The 20,184-nt window shown below is 43.5% G+C and overlaps 1 protein-coding gene across 1 annotated transcript in view; it reads right to left on the reverse strand.

Annotated features, from left to right (window-relative positions):
• LOC134358161 (dual oxidase 2-like) overlaps nt 1-20,184 on the reverse strand; it is a 115,188-nt gene that overhangs the window by 39,592 nt on the left and 55,412 nt on the right. The window contains exons 20-24 of the mRNA XM_063070158.1: nt 16,449-16,542; nt 11,502-11,677; nt 10,277-10,340; nt 7,199-7,267; nt 894-1,072 (exon numbers count right to left, since the gene is read on the reverse strand). Of these exons, the coding sequence (XP_062926228.1) occupies nt 894-1,072; nt 7,199-7,267; nt 10,277-10,340; nt 11,502-11,677; nt 16,449-16,542 (582 nt within the window). The remainder of the gene's footprint in view (nt 1-893; nt 1,073-7,198; nt 7,268-10,276; nt 10,341-11,501; nt 11,678-16,448; nt 16,543-20,184) is intronic.

Consider the following 20,184-nt stretch of genomic DNA (forward strand, 5'->3'; position numbering starts at 1 on the left):
AATAGCACAATGGGCAGAATTTCTGCCTCAGAGCTCAACAGTCCCAGGTCCAATCCTGACCTCATGTGTGTTATGGGACGGTAGTGTACTAGTTAGCCAGTGACCCAGGTTTAATTCCATTGCTGTCTGTGAGGAGTTTATACGTTCTCCCCATGACCACATAGGTTGCTTCTGGGTGCTCCGGTTTCCTCCCACATTCCAAAGATCAATGGGAAATTAGGTTAATTGGTCACACAGGTGTAATTGGGCAACACAGGCTCTTTGGCCGGAAGGGCCTGTTATTGTGGAGAATCTCTAAATAAAATAAAACCATAGAGGTGTATATAATCTTGAGGAACATAGAAAGAGTGACTGCACTCAATCCTTTTCCTACAGCTGGGGACTCAAGGACTAGAGGATATAGGATTGTGAGAGTGCTATGGGCCAAATACGGGCAACTTGCTGATCAACACAGTTGGGGTGGAAAAGTTAGACCAAAGAGCCTGGTTCCATGCTGTATGACTGTGAGAGGGCAAAGATTTAATAAAATCAGAATAAGGTTCATGATCACCTATATGCCATGAATTTCTTTGTTTGTGGCACAAATGCAGTGCAATACATAGCAATGAAAAAAATTAAAATTGTAAGAGGAGAACAAAATAGTGAATAGAGCAAATCTGATGAACAATGAGCCCACGAACACTGCCTGTATTTACCCTTTCTTTTTGCACTAATTTAATTTAATATTCTATATCCACTTACTGTAACTTGTATTTTTAATTAGGTATTGCACTGCACTGCTTCCGCAAAACAACACATTTCCTAACATACATCAGTGATAATAAACCTGACTCTGATTCTGAATTTTAAAATATCACATCACTGGAGTCTCTGGGTGCCATTCTGTAACTTACGGTAGGCTCGTTCCACAAAAACACCGGCTGCGATTCCATAGAAGATGAGAACGCAAACGATGTGCCGCCGATAGTTCTCGATGAAGCGCTTGAAGTGCTGAACTTTCTGCTGCACCTTGCTGCGGTTGTACCTCTCCCGTTTTGCTTCTGTGAAGGGTTTAGGGTGGTGGTGAGGAGACCTGTGGGGAGAGTTGAAATGCCAAGTTACCGTGAGGTCCCGCTATGGGTTCATGCTATGTCGTCCCTCAATTAAGCAGGAGATTTGACTCAGAGGTTCTGGTAATTCATCAAAATCTGGTGCTGCAGTCACTGACCAGATCAATTTGTGGGCAGTGACTAGAGTTGGTGCTCCACCACTCCAGTGACCCAGATTCAATCCTGACCTCTGGTGCTGGCTGTACAGCGTTTGAATTTTCTTCCCATCACCATGTGAGATGCTTCAGTTCCCTCCCACATCCCAAAGACATGTGGGTCAGTAGTTTAATTGACTACAAAAAATGAACTAACATCCAAACTAGTGTACGTATTGGTGAGTGATGGAATTGAGGGGGAGGGGTTGTTGGCCATGGATAATTTAAAATACGGAAGAAAACATTGAACTTGAAAGGATCAAGGACAGTGCAAGCAGACAGATCTTTGTTCCTGCCATGGGCTTGGAGATGGAGGCTGCCATTTTGGGGAACTGTTTTATATCCTCCATTTTGTGAGATGAAGTTGCTTTGCTCTCTGTGTTTTGACATCTGTCACTTGCTGGGAAGAGGGCAATAAATGGATGTTAGCTTGGAGCAGAGCCAACAAAAACATAGAAACATAGAAAATAGGTGCAGGAGTAGGCCATTCGGCCCTTCGAGCCTGCACCGCCATTCAGTATGATCATGGCTGATCATTCAACTCAGAACCCTGTACCAGCCTTCCCTCCATACCCCCTGATCCCTTTAGCCACAAGGGCCATATCTAACTCCCTCTTAAATATAGCCAATGAACTGGCCTCAACTGTTTCCTGTGGCAGAGAACGTAGAAAACCTACAGCACAATACAGGCCCTTCAGCCCCCAAAGCTGTGCTGGACATGCCCTTACCTTAGAACTACCTAGGCTTACCCATAGCCCTCTATTTTTCTAAGCTCCATGTCAATCAGGTGACCTCTCGCCAACGACAGTGGAATGCAACATTTGAATTGGTCAGGAACGAGTATAAAAGTGGACACTTCGAGTGTGCTATCAGTGATATTTCTCTCAAGAGACCCACCACCATAAGGAAGAACCCCCATGCCAGGGGCTGGGCGAAGAAAGGCTCGATCATCGGGCCAATGGCATTGTAAATTGGAAAAGTGGTCTGAGTGAGTGTTGGTACAGAGGGAACAGCAGATTTCATGTTCTAAGCTGTTGGCTTGTGGGCAACATACTTATATTGTTGTTTGTGCAAGGACAATGAAGCATGAGCTTTGATTAATTACGAGTTGCGTAGTGAATTTCCTAACCTAGTTCCGTTGATTAACAGAGAACAGGGTGAAGTCGATGGGGGTGTTGGGAGAACATGGAACATACACTCAGAGGCCACTTTATTAAATACACCTGTACATTACTGTGAATATCTAATCAGCCAATCGTGTGGCAGCAACCCGGTGCATAAAATGTTGACAGCCACCAGAAGAGAGGTGTTGGAGCTGCTGCACTCCACCGGGGGCAGTGTGGTGCAGCATCCAGGCTGGAGTCTGTGTTACCCCACAGTGATCGCTTGACAGAAGACAAGCTGTATTGTGATTGACTGCAGATTTCTACAGCGTTCACGGACTCAGGTCTGGGTTATTTTCTTTGCATGACTATATTTTTTCCTGATATCTCACATGTGCTTGCTACCTTGTACGTGCTGGGTGTGGTTTGTGCTGTGTGTGACTGTCGGTACTGTGTTTTGTACCTTGGTCCTGGAGAAACGCTGTTTTGTTTAGCTGTATTCATGGGTATTCATGTATGGTTGAATGACAATTAAACTTGAGTTGAATAAAAGCATGTAGACAAGGGTCAATCTCCTGTTGTTTAACACAACCCTCAAGCAGTCAATAAAGGAGAAAGTTATGATGTCATCATAGCTCAGGCAAGAACTGATTCTCTGCCTGAAGTTACACAAAGAGGGGCAGTGATATCTCAGTTGGGTCATAGGCTAGAGAAATGCACTCAGAACCACTTGAAAGGGCAGATTCTGAACTTTGCCCCACTGAATGCTATACCTTAATTCACGGAATTTGTGTCACTGTGTGATTAGAGCAGGGGAATCGTATTAGCTAACACGGTCCTACAGCAGTAACTGGCAATAATGTGTGCGGTGGGGCTGGAAATAACATGATTTCTTCAGTCCAGATTTCTCATGATATGCCAAATAGAGAAGCGTCACGTTGCTTTTCAACAACCATAATGTGCTTGCAGCAATCTATGACAACGGTGAGTTAGCGAGAGATAAGGTGATTACTTGATTACTGTAAGGAATTTTGAGGCACTGAGGATCAAATACTAGCAGTATAATAAATAATTTCTTAAATTAAGCCTGTAATCCCTCAGCTGTCCTCTTGCTACCCATGCCCGCACCGCCACCCCCTTTATCTTTATTGCTTTAGAAACTCCAACCACTTTGGGGGAGGAGAGTGATATCACTCACTTTGGGAACCACTGGCCTAGACAAAGTGGATGTGAAGAAGATGTTTCCAACAGTGGGTATGTCTAGGACCAGAGGGTACAACCTCAGAATAGAGCCATGTCCCTTTAGAACAGAGAAATGGAGGATTTCTTTAGCCAGAGGGTGGTGAATCTGTGGAATTTATTCCCACAAATGCCTGTAGAGGCCAAGTGTTTGAGTATATTTTACACAGAGGTTGATATTTATCACAGTGGTAAATAAAATCGTGTCCCATGCTCTTAGTTCTCGACTATTTTGAGGACTTTATATTGAGAGTGAATAGTTTGAACACTTGCTGGTGCACATAGAAGTCAGCTGGCTCTCAAACTTCCCTTTGCTGCCTGTAAGCAGCTTGTATGTTCTCCCTGTGACTGCATAGATTTCTTACAGGTGCTCCAGTTTCCTTCCACAGTCCAAATACGTACCGGTTGGTAGGTCAATTGGTCAATGTAAATTGTTCTGTGATTAGGCTAGGGATAAATGATGAGATTGCTGGACAGCGTGGCTCAAAAGGCTGGAAGCACCTATTCCACACTGTATCTCAATAAATAAATTACACTGCCTGAGATGCTCTAATGCAGTTTTTTTAAACTGTGATAAAATTCTTTGAAGACTCAAGTGCTTCATTTAGCAATCAATTTAAGAATGTTTAGCATGACGTTGATTATTTGTCAGAGTTATTTGCAATGGTTAATGAAATCAGTCTTCAATTATAAGGAAATGATGTGAATCTTATCAAAGTCAAATCAGTTATCTGCTCACTTCTGTCTCAGTTAGCCCTATTTATATGCAGCGTTGGCCATCGCAATCTTTTAAAAATTCTGAGCCTCTCAGAGTTGGAAGAGAAAGAAAGAATACCAGATGATGATCTTCAAATATACTGTGCCCACTTGGGTGAACTGTCTAAAGACATGTCAGAGATTTCAGGGTTTTCTCTTGATCCAGACTGGGTTATAAATCAATCACTGAACAGTTTTACCGAGGAATTAACAGGAAGGATGAAGGAAGAACTTATCTCGTTACAAAATTGTGAACTGAAGCCAAGGTTCAAAAAAATTATATCAAGACTTTTGGTTGCAGAAAGAATCTCTGAACATTATCCTGCACTGTGGAAAAAGATCATGATGTTCTTTATTGCCTTTCCAACATCATATATAGTGGAGCATGGTTTCAGTGCAGACACATAATTTCTTTCAAAGCAACGAAACAGACTGAAAATTATTGAACAAGGGTGATATTCAGTCTGATGTCGAGAAGCTGATATCACTGCATCTCATTGAAAGGAGACAAAGCAATGAGTGGTGAATAGTTGGACTTCTAATATATACTCTAACATAGTTGATGAAAATTGTTTTTACTGCAATTAAATAAAGATATAGTTTTATTTGTTGCTTTATATAGATGTAAATAATTTTTGCAATTATTTGTCACTGCTTTGAATCTGCAGTTCCTATTTTTTTCTTTCATGGTGCATTGTAAATCAAAATTCTTTGTGGTTTTTATGTAATGGCCAGAAAGGGAGAGGGGGCACCACCGGGGATGTGATCTCTGAGCCGAAGGGGTGGTAACTAAGAAAGCTTTGGGAACCACTGAACTAGGGCTTTCAATATTCAGTAGGTTTCAATGACTTTCCTCCCTCCACCTCATCCTTCTAAAGTAGCAGACTCTGCCTGATATATCAGAGGCCCATCCCTCCCCACTATCAGTATGTCTTCACGGGGTGATGAGGTGTTGCTTCAAGAGGCAACATCCATCATCAAAGATGCCCACCATCTGATCCAACCCATCTTCTTGCATCGGGCAGGAGGTACAGAGCCTGAGGTCCCATACCACTCAGTTCAAAAACAGCCACTTCCCTTCAACTTGCTGCTGAAGTTAGAGTTCAAAGCCAACTGGCAAAACCCTAATGTCCAGTTAAGCAAAACTATGATCACTTTAATCATTTTGTACTGTATGGATTTTCTTTTCTTTTTATTCTAATTGTGCTCTTGCTTATAAAAATTGTATAATTTATGTTTCTTCTGTGAATGCTGCTTGTCTGCTGCTACAGTATGTGCCTGTGATGTTTCTGCAAGCTGGTTTTTTTAAACACCCACGCATGCGTGTTGTGTAATTGACAATAATCACGATTCTGGCTTTGACTTTGAAGCTGGAATCTAGTGGAACTCAACAGGTCAGGCAGGATTTGTGGAAGGAAAAGGACGGTCAACATTTTGCGTTGGGGTTCTTCATCTGGATCGCTTAACTTTACCAGGAGATGTTTGAAACCTGGTCTTCACTAGTAATTGATCGTCTGCTGTATCAGATGATGACTGGGGAAACCTGGGTTGGGAGAGTTTTTAAAGTGGAAAAGCGGTTGTGCTCGGGGAAGTTCCACTGTCTCTACCTCAGAAGTCCAGGTCCAGTGGTATGAGTAGTCATCACAAATGGAGTCTTCCTTGGTTGCAGTGGATGACCATGACATCTTCTGTACCTCTGCTTTCCATGAAACGTTGCAGAACCGCCTTCCAAAGAGTTGTTTCCTAACACACTTTTGATCTCATCCGCCCAGTTTCAAAGGTTATGGGGAGAAGGCAGGAACTGGATACTGATAGTGGATGATCAGCCATGATCACAGTGACTGGCGGTGCTGGTTCAAAGGGCCGAATGGCCTACTCCTGCACCTATTGTCTATTGTCAGTCTGCTGGTGCTGATTTCACATGCTCAGACAGGTGCATCCCTTTCTCAATGAGGTATAAGGCTTGCCAGCTACCCTCTACCCTCACCTGGTTTAGCCCAGCTGTCGAAGCGATGTACCAGGGTAAGGCCACTGTCATACGCCAACAGCTACTTGGAGCCACAGGTGAGAGCTGAGTGTACGCTGAGGACCAAAGGCAAGTGCCCCAGAATGGACGTGACAAGCCCGTTCACCGGAGGTGCTACCCCTCCCTGGACACCACATACACTGGCATTTTACATGGATTGATAATTTGGTGCCAACATCCGCACTATAAATCTGATGTTTCTAAAACACATAAGCTTTAAAGGCAGCATCTATGGAAAGGAATAAATAGTCGATGTTTTGGGCCAAGACTCTTCATCAGGGCTGGAAAGGAAGGGGGTTGGATGCCAGAATAAGAAAGTGGAGGGAGGGGAAGGACAGGTGATAGGTAGAAAAGGTAAAGGGCTGAAGAAGAAGGAATCTGACAGAAGAGAGTGGACCATGGGAGAAGGGGGGGGAGTGGCACCAGAGGGAGGTGATAGGCAGGTGAGGAGAGGAGAAGAGGTAGGAGGGAAGCCAGAGTGGGGAGTAGAAGAAAAGGAAAGGGGGGGGGGGAATGACCAGAAGTTTGAGAAATGGATGTTCATGCTATTAGGTTGGAGGCTACCTAGGTAGAAGATGAAGTGTTGCTCTTCCAACCTGAGAGTGGCCTCTTTGTGGCAGTAGAAGCCAATGGACTGACATGTCTGAAAGGGAATGGGCCCTGATGAATAGTTTCGATCAGATGTTTGTTCCTCTCCATGGATGCTGCCTGACCTACTGAGTTCCTCCAGCATTTTGTATGTGTTACTCTGGATTTCCAGCATCTGCAGAATCTCTTGATTTTAACATTAACAGACAGCAGAGTTAAACAGCACAGAGGCTGAGCCTTTACCTCTTGTTCTGCTTGTCTCTGTTTCGGAATTGCTGTCCAACCTGTTCCACTGGAGTCTCCTGGTTGTTCCTGTCAGTAGGTGGAGAACAAGAACGTTATTCATAAGCCACAGGGGAGTCTATTTCATTCAAAGTTGAAGTGCCAGGCTCTATTATCCAGCACACGCACAAACCACAAGGCACCCTAAGAGTAAGAGGGAAGCCAGAAGCCTGGTCACTTGCACTATTCAGATCAACTGTCCCAGCTAAGTGGAATCAAGTTTCCCTCACGGTACTCCTAATTTTCTGGTGGTTAAACAATATCAATGGAAAATCACGGAGTTGTTAAATCCCCAGGGCCAATTCTGCAACAGGATTTCACTCCAGAGGTGCAGTGTTATGACCTCCAACACACTTTATCTAATGTCGAAAGCACGCTCAGTGGCCACTTTATTAGGTACACTCGTACACATGCTGGTTAATGCAAGTATCTAAACAGCCAATCATGTGGCAGCAACTCAATGCATAAAAGCATGCTGGCATGGTCAAGAGGTTCAGTTGATGGTCAGACCAAATATCAGAATGGGGAAGAAATGTGAACTAGGCGACTTTGACTATGGAATGCTCGTTCGTGCCAGATGGGGTGGTTTAAGCATCTCAGAAACTGCTGATCTCCTGGGGTTTTCACAAACTATGGTCTCTGGAGTTACAGAGAAGGGTGTGAAAAACAAAAAAAAAACATCCAGTAAACAACGGTTCTGTTGGTGAAATAGGTTAGAGGAGAATGGCCAGACTGGTTCAAGCTGACGGGAAGGTGACAGTAGTGTAGTGGCTAGCACAACGCTCTACGGTACCAGTGACCTAGTTCATTTTGCACCACTGTCTGTAAGAAGTTTGTGCGTTCTTCCCATAACCACGTGAGTTTCCTCCTGACACTCTGGTTTCCTCCCACAGTCCAAAGACATACTGGTTAGTCATTGTAAATTTTTCCATGATTAGGCTAGGGTTAAGTTGGGAGTTGCTGGCTGTGTGGCTTGAAGGGGGCCAGAAAGCCTATTCCACACCGTATCTCAATAAATGAATAAATACAGGCAGTCCCTGGGTTACAAACGAGATCCGTTCCTAAGTCTGTCGTTAAGTCGAACTTGTAGGTCAGTCGGAACAGGTACATATGGTTCGTATTTAGCGTCAGTTAGTCAAATATTTGTCTTAGTATAAAGTATATATTTTATCTTTCTATGCATATAAAACACTTAAGAAACACTTCCAAATACACTAAAACATCTTAAACATAATAATATAGTACATAATAATACAGTAATAATGAAAGTAACTACATACGGTATTGTACTGAAGAGAGAGAGAGAGAGAGAGAGATAATCTGTGTGTGTGTAGGTTACAACGGTAAATAAGAGAAAAGTTTAAGCCAAATGCAAAGTTACACACTCAACACAGTGTTAACGGCAACGTGATCTGACTTAAAATTGCAGACAGTGTTCTCTTTCCTCGAGCCGACGAACCACTGAAGCTGTGCAATGTGTTCAAATTTTTAATATAATAGGCTTTATGGCAGTCCGTTCGTAAGTACAAGTTGTCTGTAAGTCAGATGTTCTTAACCCAGGGACTTACTATAACTCAAATAACCACACTTTACAACAGCGGTGTGCAAAAGAGAACCTCCGAACGAACAACACATAGAACCATCAAGTGGATGGGCTACAGCAGCAGAAGACAATGAACATACACTCAGTGGCCATGTTATTAGACACAGGTGGTGCCTGATAAAGTGATCACTGAACGTACATTATGAAATACTACTTTGTACTAAGGAAGTTCAACCTGGATAAAATTGTTTCTGGCAGTCAGGGTTGGGTTGCATCATGGACTGGTATGGAGGCTTCAATTCACAGGATAGGCACAGGGCTACAGAGAATGGTGCACTTTGTCTGTTCCATCATGGGAACAGCTGTCCCCATTATCTGAGACATCTACAAGAAGTGATATCTCAGGAAGGCAGCATCCATCGTTGGGACCACCACCATCCAGGTCTTGCCCTCTTCTTGATGCTGCCATCGGGCAGGAGGTACAGCAGTCTGAAGACCCGCACCTCAACGTTCAACGGCTTCTTCTCCACTGACATCAGGCTCTTGAACCATCACGAAAAACCTTATCACTGCCTTGGGCTACGGTTCTGTTCTTGCTTTTGATTTATTGAGGAATTGCTCACTCAGGCCCTTTGAGGCACGCAGCCTAGCAATCTTCTGATCTAATCCTAGCCTAGTCATGAGACAATTTACGATGACCGATTAGCTGTTGGGAACAATAAACGGTAAGCAGAAAGAACTCAGCAGACCGGGCAGAAACTGCGGAGGCAGAGAGTCTATGTCGACCATTTGGCTTTGAGACCCTGTCTCAAGACTGAAAGGGCAGAGGAAAGGTGGCTGGTACATAATAGTACAGGAGGGGGAGAGGGTGGGACAGAGAGAGTGATTGGTAGATTCAGACTGCGAGAGGGAGGTGGACAGGTAGAACCAGGAAGGAGGGAAGGTGAACAAAGAGAGGGAGGGAATGTAGGTGCAACACACACAAAATGCTGGAGAAACTCAGCAGGTCAGGCAGCATCTATGGAGAGAAATAAACAGGCAATGCCTCAGGCCATGATCCTTCATTAGGCCTGGAAAGGAATGGGGGAGAAGCCAGAGTAAGACTGTGGGAGCGGGGAGGGAGTACAACCTGGCACGTGACGTAATGAAGCAACAACAGTTTATCTACCTCTGTAGATGCTGCCGAACCTTCTCAGTTCCTCCAACAGCTTCCAGCATCTGCAGAATCTCATGTTTGTAGTAAGGTACGTGGACAGGTGATTATGTGAGATAGAAAAACACAGGGGTGTGGGCTACATGTAACTGAAAAATCCAGTGATTATGCTATTGCGTTGTCACCTTCCGTAGTGAAATATTGTTCTTCCAGTTTGTGTGTAGCTTCTGTAGCAAGGAAGAAGGCCAAAGGCTGACAGATCAATGTGCGAGTAGGAAGGAGAGTTGAAATAGCATGTTTTTAAAGACATACAAGGTCATTTATATACGAACTATGTACTCACTTGTATGGGTTTTTGAGGAAGGAAACTCGCTGGAACTTGTTGGCTTTATCTCGTAGGTTCAAACCTAAAGAGAAGAAGGGGACATTCATTACACCACTGTGGAAGTGTGCTTACCATATCGAATGATTTGTTCATTTTCTGACTTATGAACAAAGTCGACTAATGGTCATCTGTAAATACAGAATCCATTCATAACTCAGGAAATGGATTGTCCTACAGGGAGAGATTTGCAGGCTCGGCTTGTATAAACATCAGGGGATGACTTAATCGGAACATTCGAGATCCTGAGGACATGATTCTATCAGCGGGTGAACCTCGAGGGTGGTTGTTTAAAAATACGACCAGAAATGAAGCAACATTTTATTCTCTTGGATTGTCAGACATCTTTGAAACTCTTTTCCTCAAAGGGCGGTGGGTGAAGAGTCATTAAACATTTGTAAGGCAGGAGTAGGTAATTTAAAGGGGTGGAAAAATTATTGCGGGTGGTCGGGATCGTGGGGTAGGGTTTTAGTCAGATTTACAACTCACACAAAGTCCCAGAGGAACTCAGCAAGTCAGGCTTGTTCAGTGCAGGGAATAAACAGTTGGTGTTCCAGTGCTGATGAAGGGTCTTGGCTCAACATATCAACTGTTCATTCCACGCCAGAGATGCTGCCTGACTTGCTAAACTTCTCCAACATTTTGTGTGTAGGCTGCTCAAGATTTTCAGCATCTGCAGAATCTTGGGTGGGATTAGCGTCATGCAACGAATTGCAGAATAGGTTCAAGAGGTAGTTAACCCAAACCTGGCAGTGATTCTTAGCTCTGCATTAGAATATAGAACATAAAACAGAGCACAATACAGGGCTTTCAGCCTACGGTTCTGTACTGACCTTTTAACCTTCTCCAAGATCAATCTAACATAGCTCCCACATAGCTCCCCATTTTTATATCATCCATACGTCTATCTAAGAGTTTCTTAAATGCCCCTAATTCATTTGCTAATGTTTATATCAATAATTGGCATGCTATGGCACCAAAGGAGGACATCGTTTGAAAACACAGCATTATATTCCATATTCATGGTGACAACCCTCTCACCACTGTTGTCTGTGTGTCAAGCATTACTGAAGGAACAGAACTGTCCTCCAACAGGCTGTTGGGAAGTCTAAAGCCACCGCCTCCAATCCACTCCAGGTGCACGGGCATTACCCTGCTCCTTTTATACGTTAAAGGGATTACTGACCTTTCACATTGAGCTGAGCAAACTGCAGTTCATCTGCGTGGTCTCGGAACAGATAATGGAAGTCCTCCCAGGTGAGTTCGTCTTTGTCCTGGAATCCCGCTTCTCTGAACAGCGAGTTCATGATCTCATCCTCCTGTGTTTTTGATAAGCAGTTATGGGAGATCTCAATGAAGGACCTGGAGGAACAAAGGGTGAGTAATACCTGTCTCCACCAGAGTAAAGTCACAAGCAAAAATACTCTATTTGTACAAAGTATTGTAGACAGAATCAGAAACGTTAAATCACAAATATTCAGATTGTTTTCTAGTAGGAATTACTATTCATGTTTTATATAAACATTAATTTTAATTAGTATTTAATTTAGGGATACAACACGGTAGCAGGCCATTCTGGCTGAATGAGCCCACCTTGCCCAATTACACTCATTTGACCAACTAGCCTACTGATATGTATGTCTCTGGAATGTGGGAGGAAACCAGAGCACACAGAGGAAATCCACATGGTCACAGGGAGAATGTATAAACTCCTTACGGATGGTGGCAGGAATTGAACCAGGGCCGCTGTTGCTGTAACTGCTACACTACCATGCCACTCGATATAAAAATCCGACACAGCGTCTTTGACACTGATGTAATTCAAACACACAACCCTCTGATCTGCAGTGAGACTCTCTGCCGTTGCACCATGAGGCCTGATGCATTGTGCTACCAGCTTGTAAATATGAGGTTATGAAACAATGAGAACAGGGATAGGATGCTCAGCCCCTCAAACCTGCCCTGCTATTCAATACCATCACAACTGACCATCCCCCAACTTCACCTCCTCCTCTCTGCCAGTTCCCCACAGCTCGCAGTTCCTTCATCTTTAAACAAAAGTATCTCCTTCCCCTTTGTACACACAACGATGCACCCGCCGTCATTCTCTGAGAGCTCCTGAGATTCACTCAGGATAGGACAGATGGTAAAAAAAGCAAAGATAGCGTGCAGTCAGACTATCAGCAAGGGCAGGCAGATGATAGGATAAAATGGCAGTCACCAGGGTGAGGATCAATACATTAGGGATGCAGGATCAAAAAGGGTAGCAAATACAGAACTCAAAGTGTTATATTTCAATGCACGGCGTATAAGAAATGAGGTGGATGATCTTGTTGCACTATTATAGACTGTCAGGTATGATGCTGCGGCCATCACTGAATTGTGGCTGAAGGATGGTGGTAGGTGGGAGCTGAATGTTCAAGGTTACATGTTGTATTGGAGGGATAGGAAGACAGGCAGAGGGGGTGGCGTGACTCTGCCGGTAAAGAATGGTATCAAATCAGTAGAAAAATGTGACATAGAATCGGAAGGTGTTGAATCCTTGTGAGTTGAGTTAAAGAACTGCAAGGGTAAAAGGACCCTGATGGTAGTTATATACAGGCATCCCAACAGTAGCTGGGAGGTGGACCACAGATTGCAATGGCAAATAGAAAAGGCGTGTCAAAATGGCAATGTTACGATAGTCGTGGGAGAGTTCAACATGCAGGTTGATTGGGAAAATCAGGTTGGTAATGAATCTCAAAAGAGTGAGTTTGTTGAATGCCAATGAGATGGCTTTTTAGAGCAGTTTGTTGTTGAACCTACGAAGGGATCAGCTATACTGGATTGGGTGCGATGTAATGAACTGGAAGTGATCAGGGAGGTAAAATAACCCTTGGGAGGCAGTGATCATAACATGAGAGCGTTCAACTTGAAATTTGATGGGGAGAAAGTAAAGTCTGACTTCAGTGGAGTATTTCAGTGGAGTAAAGGAAATTACAGTGGTATGAGAGAGGAGTTAGCCAAAGTAAGTTGGAAGGAGATGCTGGCAGGGATGACAGCAGAGCAGCGATGGTGTGAGTTTCTGTGAAAAGGGAGAAGGTTGCAGGATAGATGTATTCCAAAAACAAAGAAACACTCAAATGGCAAAATAGTACAACTGTGACTGACAAGGGAAGTCAAAGCTAATGTAAAAGCAAAAAAGAGAGCATAAAACAACACAAAAATTAGTGGTATGACAGAGGATTGGGAAGCTTTTAAAAACCGACAGAGAAAAATTAAAATAATCATTAGGAGGGAAAATATGAAATATGAAAGCAAGTTACCAAACAATATCAAAATGGATAGTAAAACCTTTTTCAAGTATGTGAAGAATAAAAGAGAGGCGAGAGTGGATATAGGACCACTAGAAAATGAGGCTGGAAAAATAATAACAGGGGACAGGGAGATGGCAGATAAACTAAATGAGTTTTCTGTTTTCACTGTGGAAGACACCAGCAGTGTGCCAGATTTTGAAGGGTGCGAGGGAAGAGAAGAGAGTGCAGTTATTATTACAAGACAGAAGGTGCTCAAAAAGTTAAAAGACCCAAGGGTGCATAAGTCACCCGGATCAGAAGAACTGCACCCTAGGGTTCCGGAAGAGGTAGCGGTAGAAATTGTGGAGGCATTAGTAATGATCTTTCAAAAATCATTGGACTCTGGCATGGTGCCAAAGGACTGGAAAATTGCAAATGTTACTCTTCTCTTTAAAAAAGGAGCAAGGCAGCAGAAAGGAAATTATAGACCAGTTAACCTGACCTCAGTGGTTGGGAAGATGTTGGAGTAAATTGTTAAGGATGAGGTTATAGAGTACTTGGTGACATGGGACAAGATAGGGCAAAGCCAACGTACTTTCCTTAAGGGAAAATCTTGCCAACAAACCGGTTGGAATTCTTTGGGGACATTAAAAGTAGGATAGATAAATGGGGTGCAGTGGATGTTGTATATTTGGACTTTCAGAAAGCCTTTGACAAGGTGTTACACATGAAGCTGCTTACCAAGTTAAGAGCCCATGGTATTACAGGAAAGTTACTGGCATGGTTAGAGCATTGGCTGATTGGTAGGAGGCAGTGAGTGGGAATAAAACGATCCTTTTTTGGTTGGCTGCCAGTGACCAATAGTGTTCTGCAGGGGTCAGTATTGGGACCACTTCTTTTTATGCTGTATATCAATGATTTAGATGATGGAATAGATGGCTTTATTGCCAAGTTTGCAGATGATCAGAAGACTAGTGGAGGGGCAGGTAGTGTTGAGGAAACAGGTACGCTGCAGAAAGACTTAGACAGATTGGGAAAATGGGCAAGCAAGTGGCAAATAAAATGCAATGTTGGAAAATGTATGGTCATGCACTTTGGTACAAGAAATAAATGTGCGACTATTTTCTAAATGTGGAGAAAATCCAAAAATCTGAGATGCAAAGGGACTTGGGAGTTCTTGTGCAGACCACCCTAAAGGCTAACTTGCAGGTTGAGTCCATGGTGAGGAAGGCAAATGCAATGGTGGCATTCACTTCAAGAGGTCTAGAATACAAGAGCAGGGATGTGATGCTGAGGCTTTATAAGGCACTGGTGAGACCTCATCTTGAGTATTGTAAACAGTTTTGGGCTCTTCATTTAAGAAAAGATGTGCTGGCATTGGAGAGGGTTCAGATGAGGTTTACAAGGATGATTCCAGGAAAGAAAGGGTTATCATACGAGAATGTTTAATAGCCCTGGGTTTGTACTTACTGGAATACAGAAGGATGAGGAGGGATCTCATTGAAATCTTTTGAACGTTGAAAGGCATAGACAGAGTAGATTGGGAAAGGATGTTTCCCATAGTGGGGGAGTCTAGGACAAGAGGGCACAGCCTCAGGTTAGGAGAGTGTCCATTTAAAACAGAGATGCGGAGAAATTTCTTTAACCAGAAGGTGGTGAACTTGTGGAATTTATTACCACAGGCAGCTGTGGAGGCCAGGTCATTTGGTGTATGTAAGGCAAAGCTTGATAGGTTCTTGATTGGACATGGCATCACAGGTTACAGGGAGAAGGCCGGGGAGTGAGGCTGAGGAGGGAAAAAAAAAGGAGCAGCCATGACTAAATGATGGAGCAGACTCGATGGGCCAAATGACCTAATTCTGCTCCTATGTCTTATGGTCTTATGGAACTCAACAGGTCAGACAGCATCTGTAGAGGGAAATAAACAGTCGGCATTTCTGGCCAAGACTCTTCATCAGGACTGGAAGGGAACAGGCAGAGGGGAAGAAGTACAAGGTGGCTGGTGATAAGTTAAAGTGGGTAGGTGGGGGAGGAGAGATGAAGTAAGAAGCTGTATGGTGATAGGTGGAAGAGGTAAAGGGCTAAAGAAAAAAGAATCTGATAGGAGAGGAGAATAGACCATGGTCACCTACTAACTTGTACTCCTTTCCTTCTCCCTTCCTTCTTATTCTGGCTCCTTCCCCCATCCATTCTCTCCAGTGCCGATGAAGAGTCTCAGCCCAAATTGTCGACTGTTTACTCCTCTCCATAGCTGCAGCTTGAATTGCTGAATTCCTCCAGCTTTTTGCGTGTGCTGCTCTGGATTTCCTGCATCTACAGAATCACTTGTGTTTATGGTTTTTTGGGAGTTATTTTGTGTCTGCAATCATTTTGTGTTATCAAAAACAAGAGAAAATATGCAGCTGCTGGAAATCAAAGTATTCCACACAAAATGCTGGAGGAACTCAGCAAGCCAGGCAGCAAGTATGGAAAATAATATTTTGATTTATGTTACACCTCCTCAAAAATTTAACGGGTGAATTTTCTGGTCAAAAATCAGCCTTGTGCATCTGATATTGTTCCAATACAGTGCTGATCCTGACTACCTGGGGCACTGTGGCACAGTGTTGCCCATTATTGGCTAGGTCACACCCAGGGATATGATTAAATAAAGACTGAAGCCAATTGCATGTCAACAGAAGAGACCCATGTGATGAAGTTGGCTTTAGCATGATGCTGTTGGTGTGGATGGAAGAAGTTGAAGGCTCTTTTTACTTCTTGAACCCTTTCTTGCACATATAACACGGTGTGAGCTCTCAAGTAATTATCTTTACAAACACAGAATGTCCTCAAAATATAAGAAATCTATCCATGTTTACCTCAATAATACAGAAAATTCCTCTTTTGATAGGAATCCATTTCCGTCGACATCATACATCTGGAACATGAGCTTAGACTTCTCTTCAGGAGAACCTGCAAGCAAAACCCATGACAAATGTATTGGTCTCTTTGTAGCCTTCAACATAGAATTCCCAATTTCAGGTAACTGGTTCTTTTTATCTGAATCAGATCTGGCCATTGATCCACCTGCCTCATTCTCTCTTTCTCTGTTGGTGAAACATGATTTGCTGGCCATAACCCTCAGCTCTGCTATATGTAACACCAAATAGAAAAAAAGAAAGCATAATCTGCTTCTAAATTGTATGTTTAATAACCAGTTGGTCTCATCCTATCACAGATATTCCCTCTGTCCTATCCATCCCTCCCCAATCTTCTCTACAACTGAACCTTCACATGGTTTCTCTCTTTTCCAGTTCTGATGAAGAGTTTTTGACCTGAACTCAGTTTCTCTCATTGCATATGCTTCCTGACCTCCTGAGCATTTCTAGTATTTTCCATTTTTAAAAATTTTAGACTTTTAGTATCTAAATTCCAGTTTATTGTCATATACACAAGTATGCAATAAAAACTAACTTTCAGCAGCATCAGAGACACATAGCATCATAAAAGTAGTATTCACAAGAAAAAACAAAAAATATTAATTACACATAAACACAAGAAAATCTACAGAATTTGGAAATCCAAAGCATAACACACAAAACGCCAGAAGAACTCACGGGTCAGGCAGCATCTATGGAAAAGAATAGTCAACATTTTGGGCTGAGACCCTTCTTCAGGACTGAGAAGGAAGGGGGAAGATGCCTGAATAAAAAGGCGAAGGGGAGGGGAAGGAGGCTTGCTGGAAGTGATAGGTGAAGCCAGGTGGGTGGGAAAGGTCAAGGACTGGAGAAGAAGGAATCTGATAGATGAGGAGAGTGGACCGTAGGATGAAGGGAAGGAGGAGGGGACTTAGGGAAAGTAATAGGCAGGTGAGAAGAAGTGAAAGGTCAGAGTGAGGAATAGAAGAAGGGTGGGGGGGGGGGGAGCGGAAGGATAAATCAATGTTCATGCCATCAGGTTGGAGGGTTCCCAGACAGAGTATAAGGTGTTTCTCCTCCACCCTGAGGGTGGCCCTCGTCTTGACACACAAGGAGGCCATGGAGCGACACGTTGGAACTGGAATGGGTATCAGAATTAAAATGTTTGGCCCCTGGGAAGTCCTGCTTGTGGCAGATGGTGCAGACATGCTCGATGAAGCTGTCGCCCAATTTACGACAGGTCTCGCCAATGTACAGGAGGCCGGATTGGGAGCATCAGGCGCAATAAACAACCCCAGCAGATTCACAGGTGAAGTGTTGCCTCACGTGCAAGGATTGCTGTGTCCCTGAAAGGAGGTGAGGGAGAAGGTGTATGGGCAGGGGTAGCACTTTGGCTGGTTGCAGGGATGAGTACCAGAAGGGTGATTAATGGGGAGGTACGTGGTCAAGGGAATCACACGGAGAGCGATCCCTGTGGAAAGCGGAGAGGGTAGAGAGGTAAAGATATGTTTAGAGGTGGGATCCTTTTGGAAACGGCAGAAGTTGCAGAAGATAATGTGTTGGATGTGGAGGCTGATGCTGCGTAATAAACTTTACACTTTTTTTTACAGAAAACAGAATTAGAACAAGAAGTGTCCATTTTAGTGCAAAGTGGTGAAAGTGGGCATGACGACAGAGATATTGCCTCCACATCTGCAGATTTATTGATTTTCATTCACATTGATGCAAGAAGGAATTTGTTAGAGTCACTGAGGACAGACATAGGCCCTTCTGCCCACCTTGACTATACTAACAATTAAATACACATCTACACTTATCCCACTTAACAGCACTTAATTCATAGACTTTAAAAAAGACATTTTTCTCAAGTATTTAGCAAACAATAACAATGTGCATGATCATTCTATTACTGAAAAAGTGACGCATTTGTGTGAACTATTAGTAAATAATATGAAGAGCTTTAGAGAGCACCTTTATTCTAGTTAAACCTTTCTCTGGAAAATAGCCAGCTGAGGTTCAGGGCTTAGTTGCACAATCAAAATCATTGCAGCATCTTGTGATTCACAAATTAACTTTTAGATTTTCTAAGCAAATGGTTTGCATTAAGTGCCATTTCCAATTGGACCACATCCATACCGGAGATGGCAGTGTATAGAATATCATGGAGTAATTCTATAACTTTATATTGTAGATACTTAGAAGTTCCTAAATTAAGAGCTAAAGTTTCATCTCATCTTCGCATCGCAAACAAGTTTTTAAAAAATGCTTTCTATTCATAGGACTTTTACACATGATTACACATCTTGTATGTGTGCTAAAGGAAACACAATACCAAAAGATATAGGAACAAAATTGGGCCACTTGGCCCATCGAGCCTGCTCTGCCATTCCATCATGGCTTTATTATCTCCCTCAACTCCATTCTCCTTCCTTCGCCCTGTAACCATTGACGCCATTACTAATCACAAACCAATCAACCTCTTCTTTAAATGCCCAGTGACTTGGCCTTCACAACCATCTGTAGCAATAAGTTCCTCAGATTCACCAGCCTCTGGCTAAAGAATTTACTTCTCATCTTTATTCTAAAGGGATGTCCCTATATTCTGAGGCTATGCCCTCTGGTCCTAGACTTCCCTACTATAGGAAACATTCTCCTCATGTTCACCCTGTCAAGGCCTTTCAATATTAGATAGGTTTCAATGAGATTACCCTCTCATCCTACTGAGCTCCAGTGAGTACAGGCCCAGAGACATCACATGCTCCTCATACATTAACTCTTTCATTCACGGGATCATTCTCATGAATCTCCTGAGGACTCTTTCCAATGCCAGCACAACCTCTCTCAGATAAGAGGTCTCAAACTGCTCGTTATATTCCAAGTGTGGTCTGACCAATGCCTTATAAAGCCTCACATTATTCCTTGCTTTTATATTCTAATCCTCTCGAAATGAATGCTAACATTGCATTTGCCTTCCTTACACTGGGAACAGTGACACACAAGCTCAGAATGTGTCAAGCACTGCTCCTTGCCTTCATGCTATTAATGTGAATTCAGTCAATTTCAATATATGACGGACTGGTCAGACGTGGTGTCCCATGCGCTAAGCTGTGTCCTCACACACAAGAGAGCTGCAAGATAGTGCTGTCCATCTAATGATAGTCAGCACAACTGCTTTGCTATGCCGATGATCACCAATCGGCGTTTAATTGGAGAAGACGGCGGCGCGACGGCTTTGGAGAAGATAGCGGCGCGACGGCTTTGGAGAAGATAGCGGCGCGACGGCAGCGCACGCGGCCTTTCCGGTGATGAATATCTGTTATCTGTCAAGTAGGGGACCGTGCACAATCCTGATTTGATGGAGATAGACGTGAGTGCATAGCGGAACATCTGGAAAACTTCTGAAGTAACTGCTTTGCTACCGCTGCTACTGTGTGGTAACTAGAATCTCTGGAGCTGAAAGCCTCGAAATCCTCAGCTTTGCGTGTTTCAGTGGCCGGGGAGAGGTCGAAGGTGCTCGGCAGAGGATGGCGCTCGGGAGGCAGTATCGGAGAGGCTTGTTGGAAGCTCGGAGTTTTTGGATGGATGGACTCAGGGTCGGCTGGGGTCAGCTGCTTCCAAGGTATCGGCAAGTTGACGGTGCCTGGAGGTTTATGGCAGGGAGTTTCTCCCTTTTGCCGCCGCTATCGGGGACTCGGGG

Source organism: Mobula hypostoma, chromosome 18 (genome assembly GCF_963921235.1).
Source record: "Mobula hypostoma chromosome 18, sMobHyp1.1, whole genome shotgun sequence".
In the NCBI taxonomy this organism is placed as follows: domain Eukaryota; kingdom Metazoa; phylum Chordata; class Chondrichthyes; order Myliobatiformes; family Myliobatidae; genus Mobula; species Mobula hypostoma.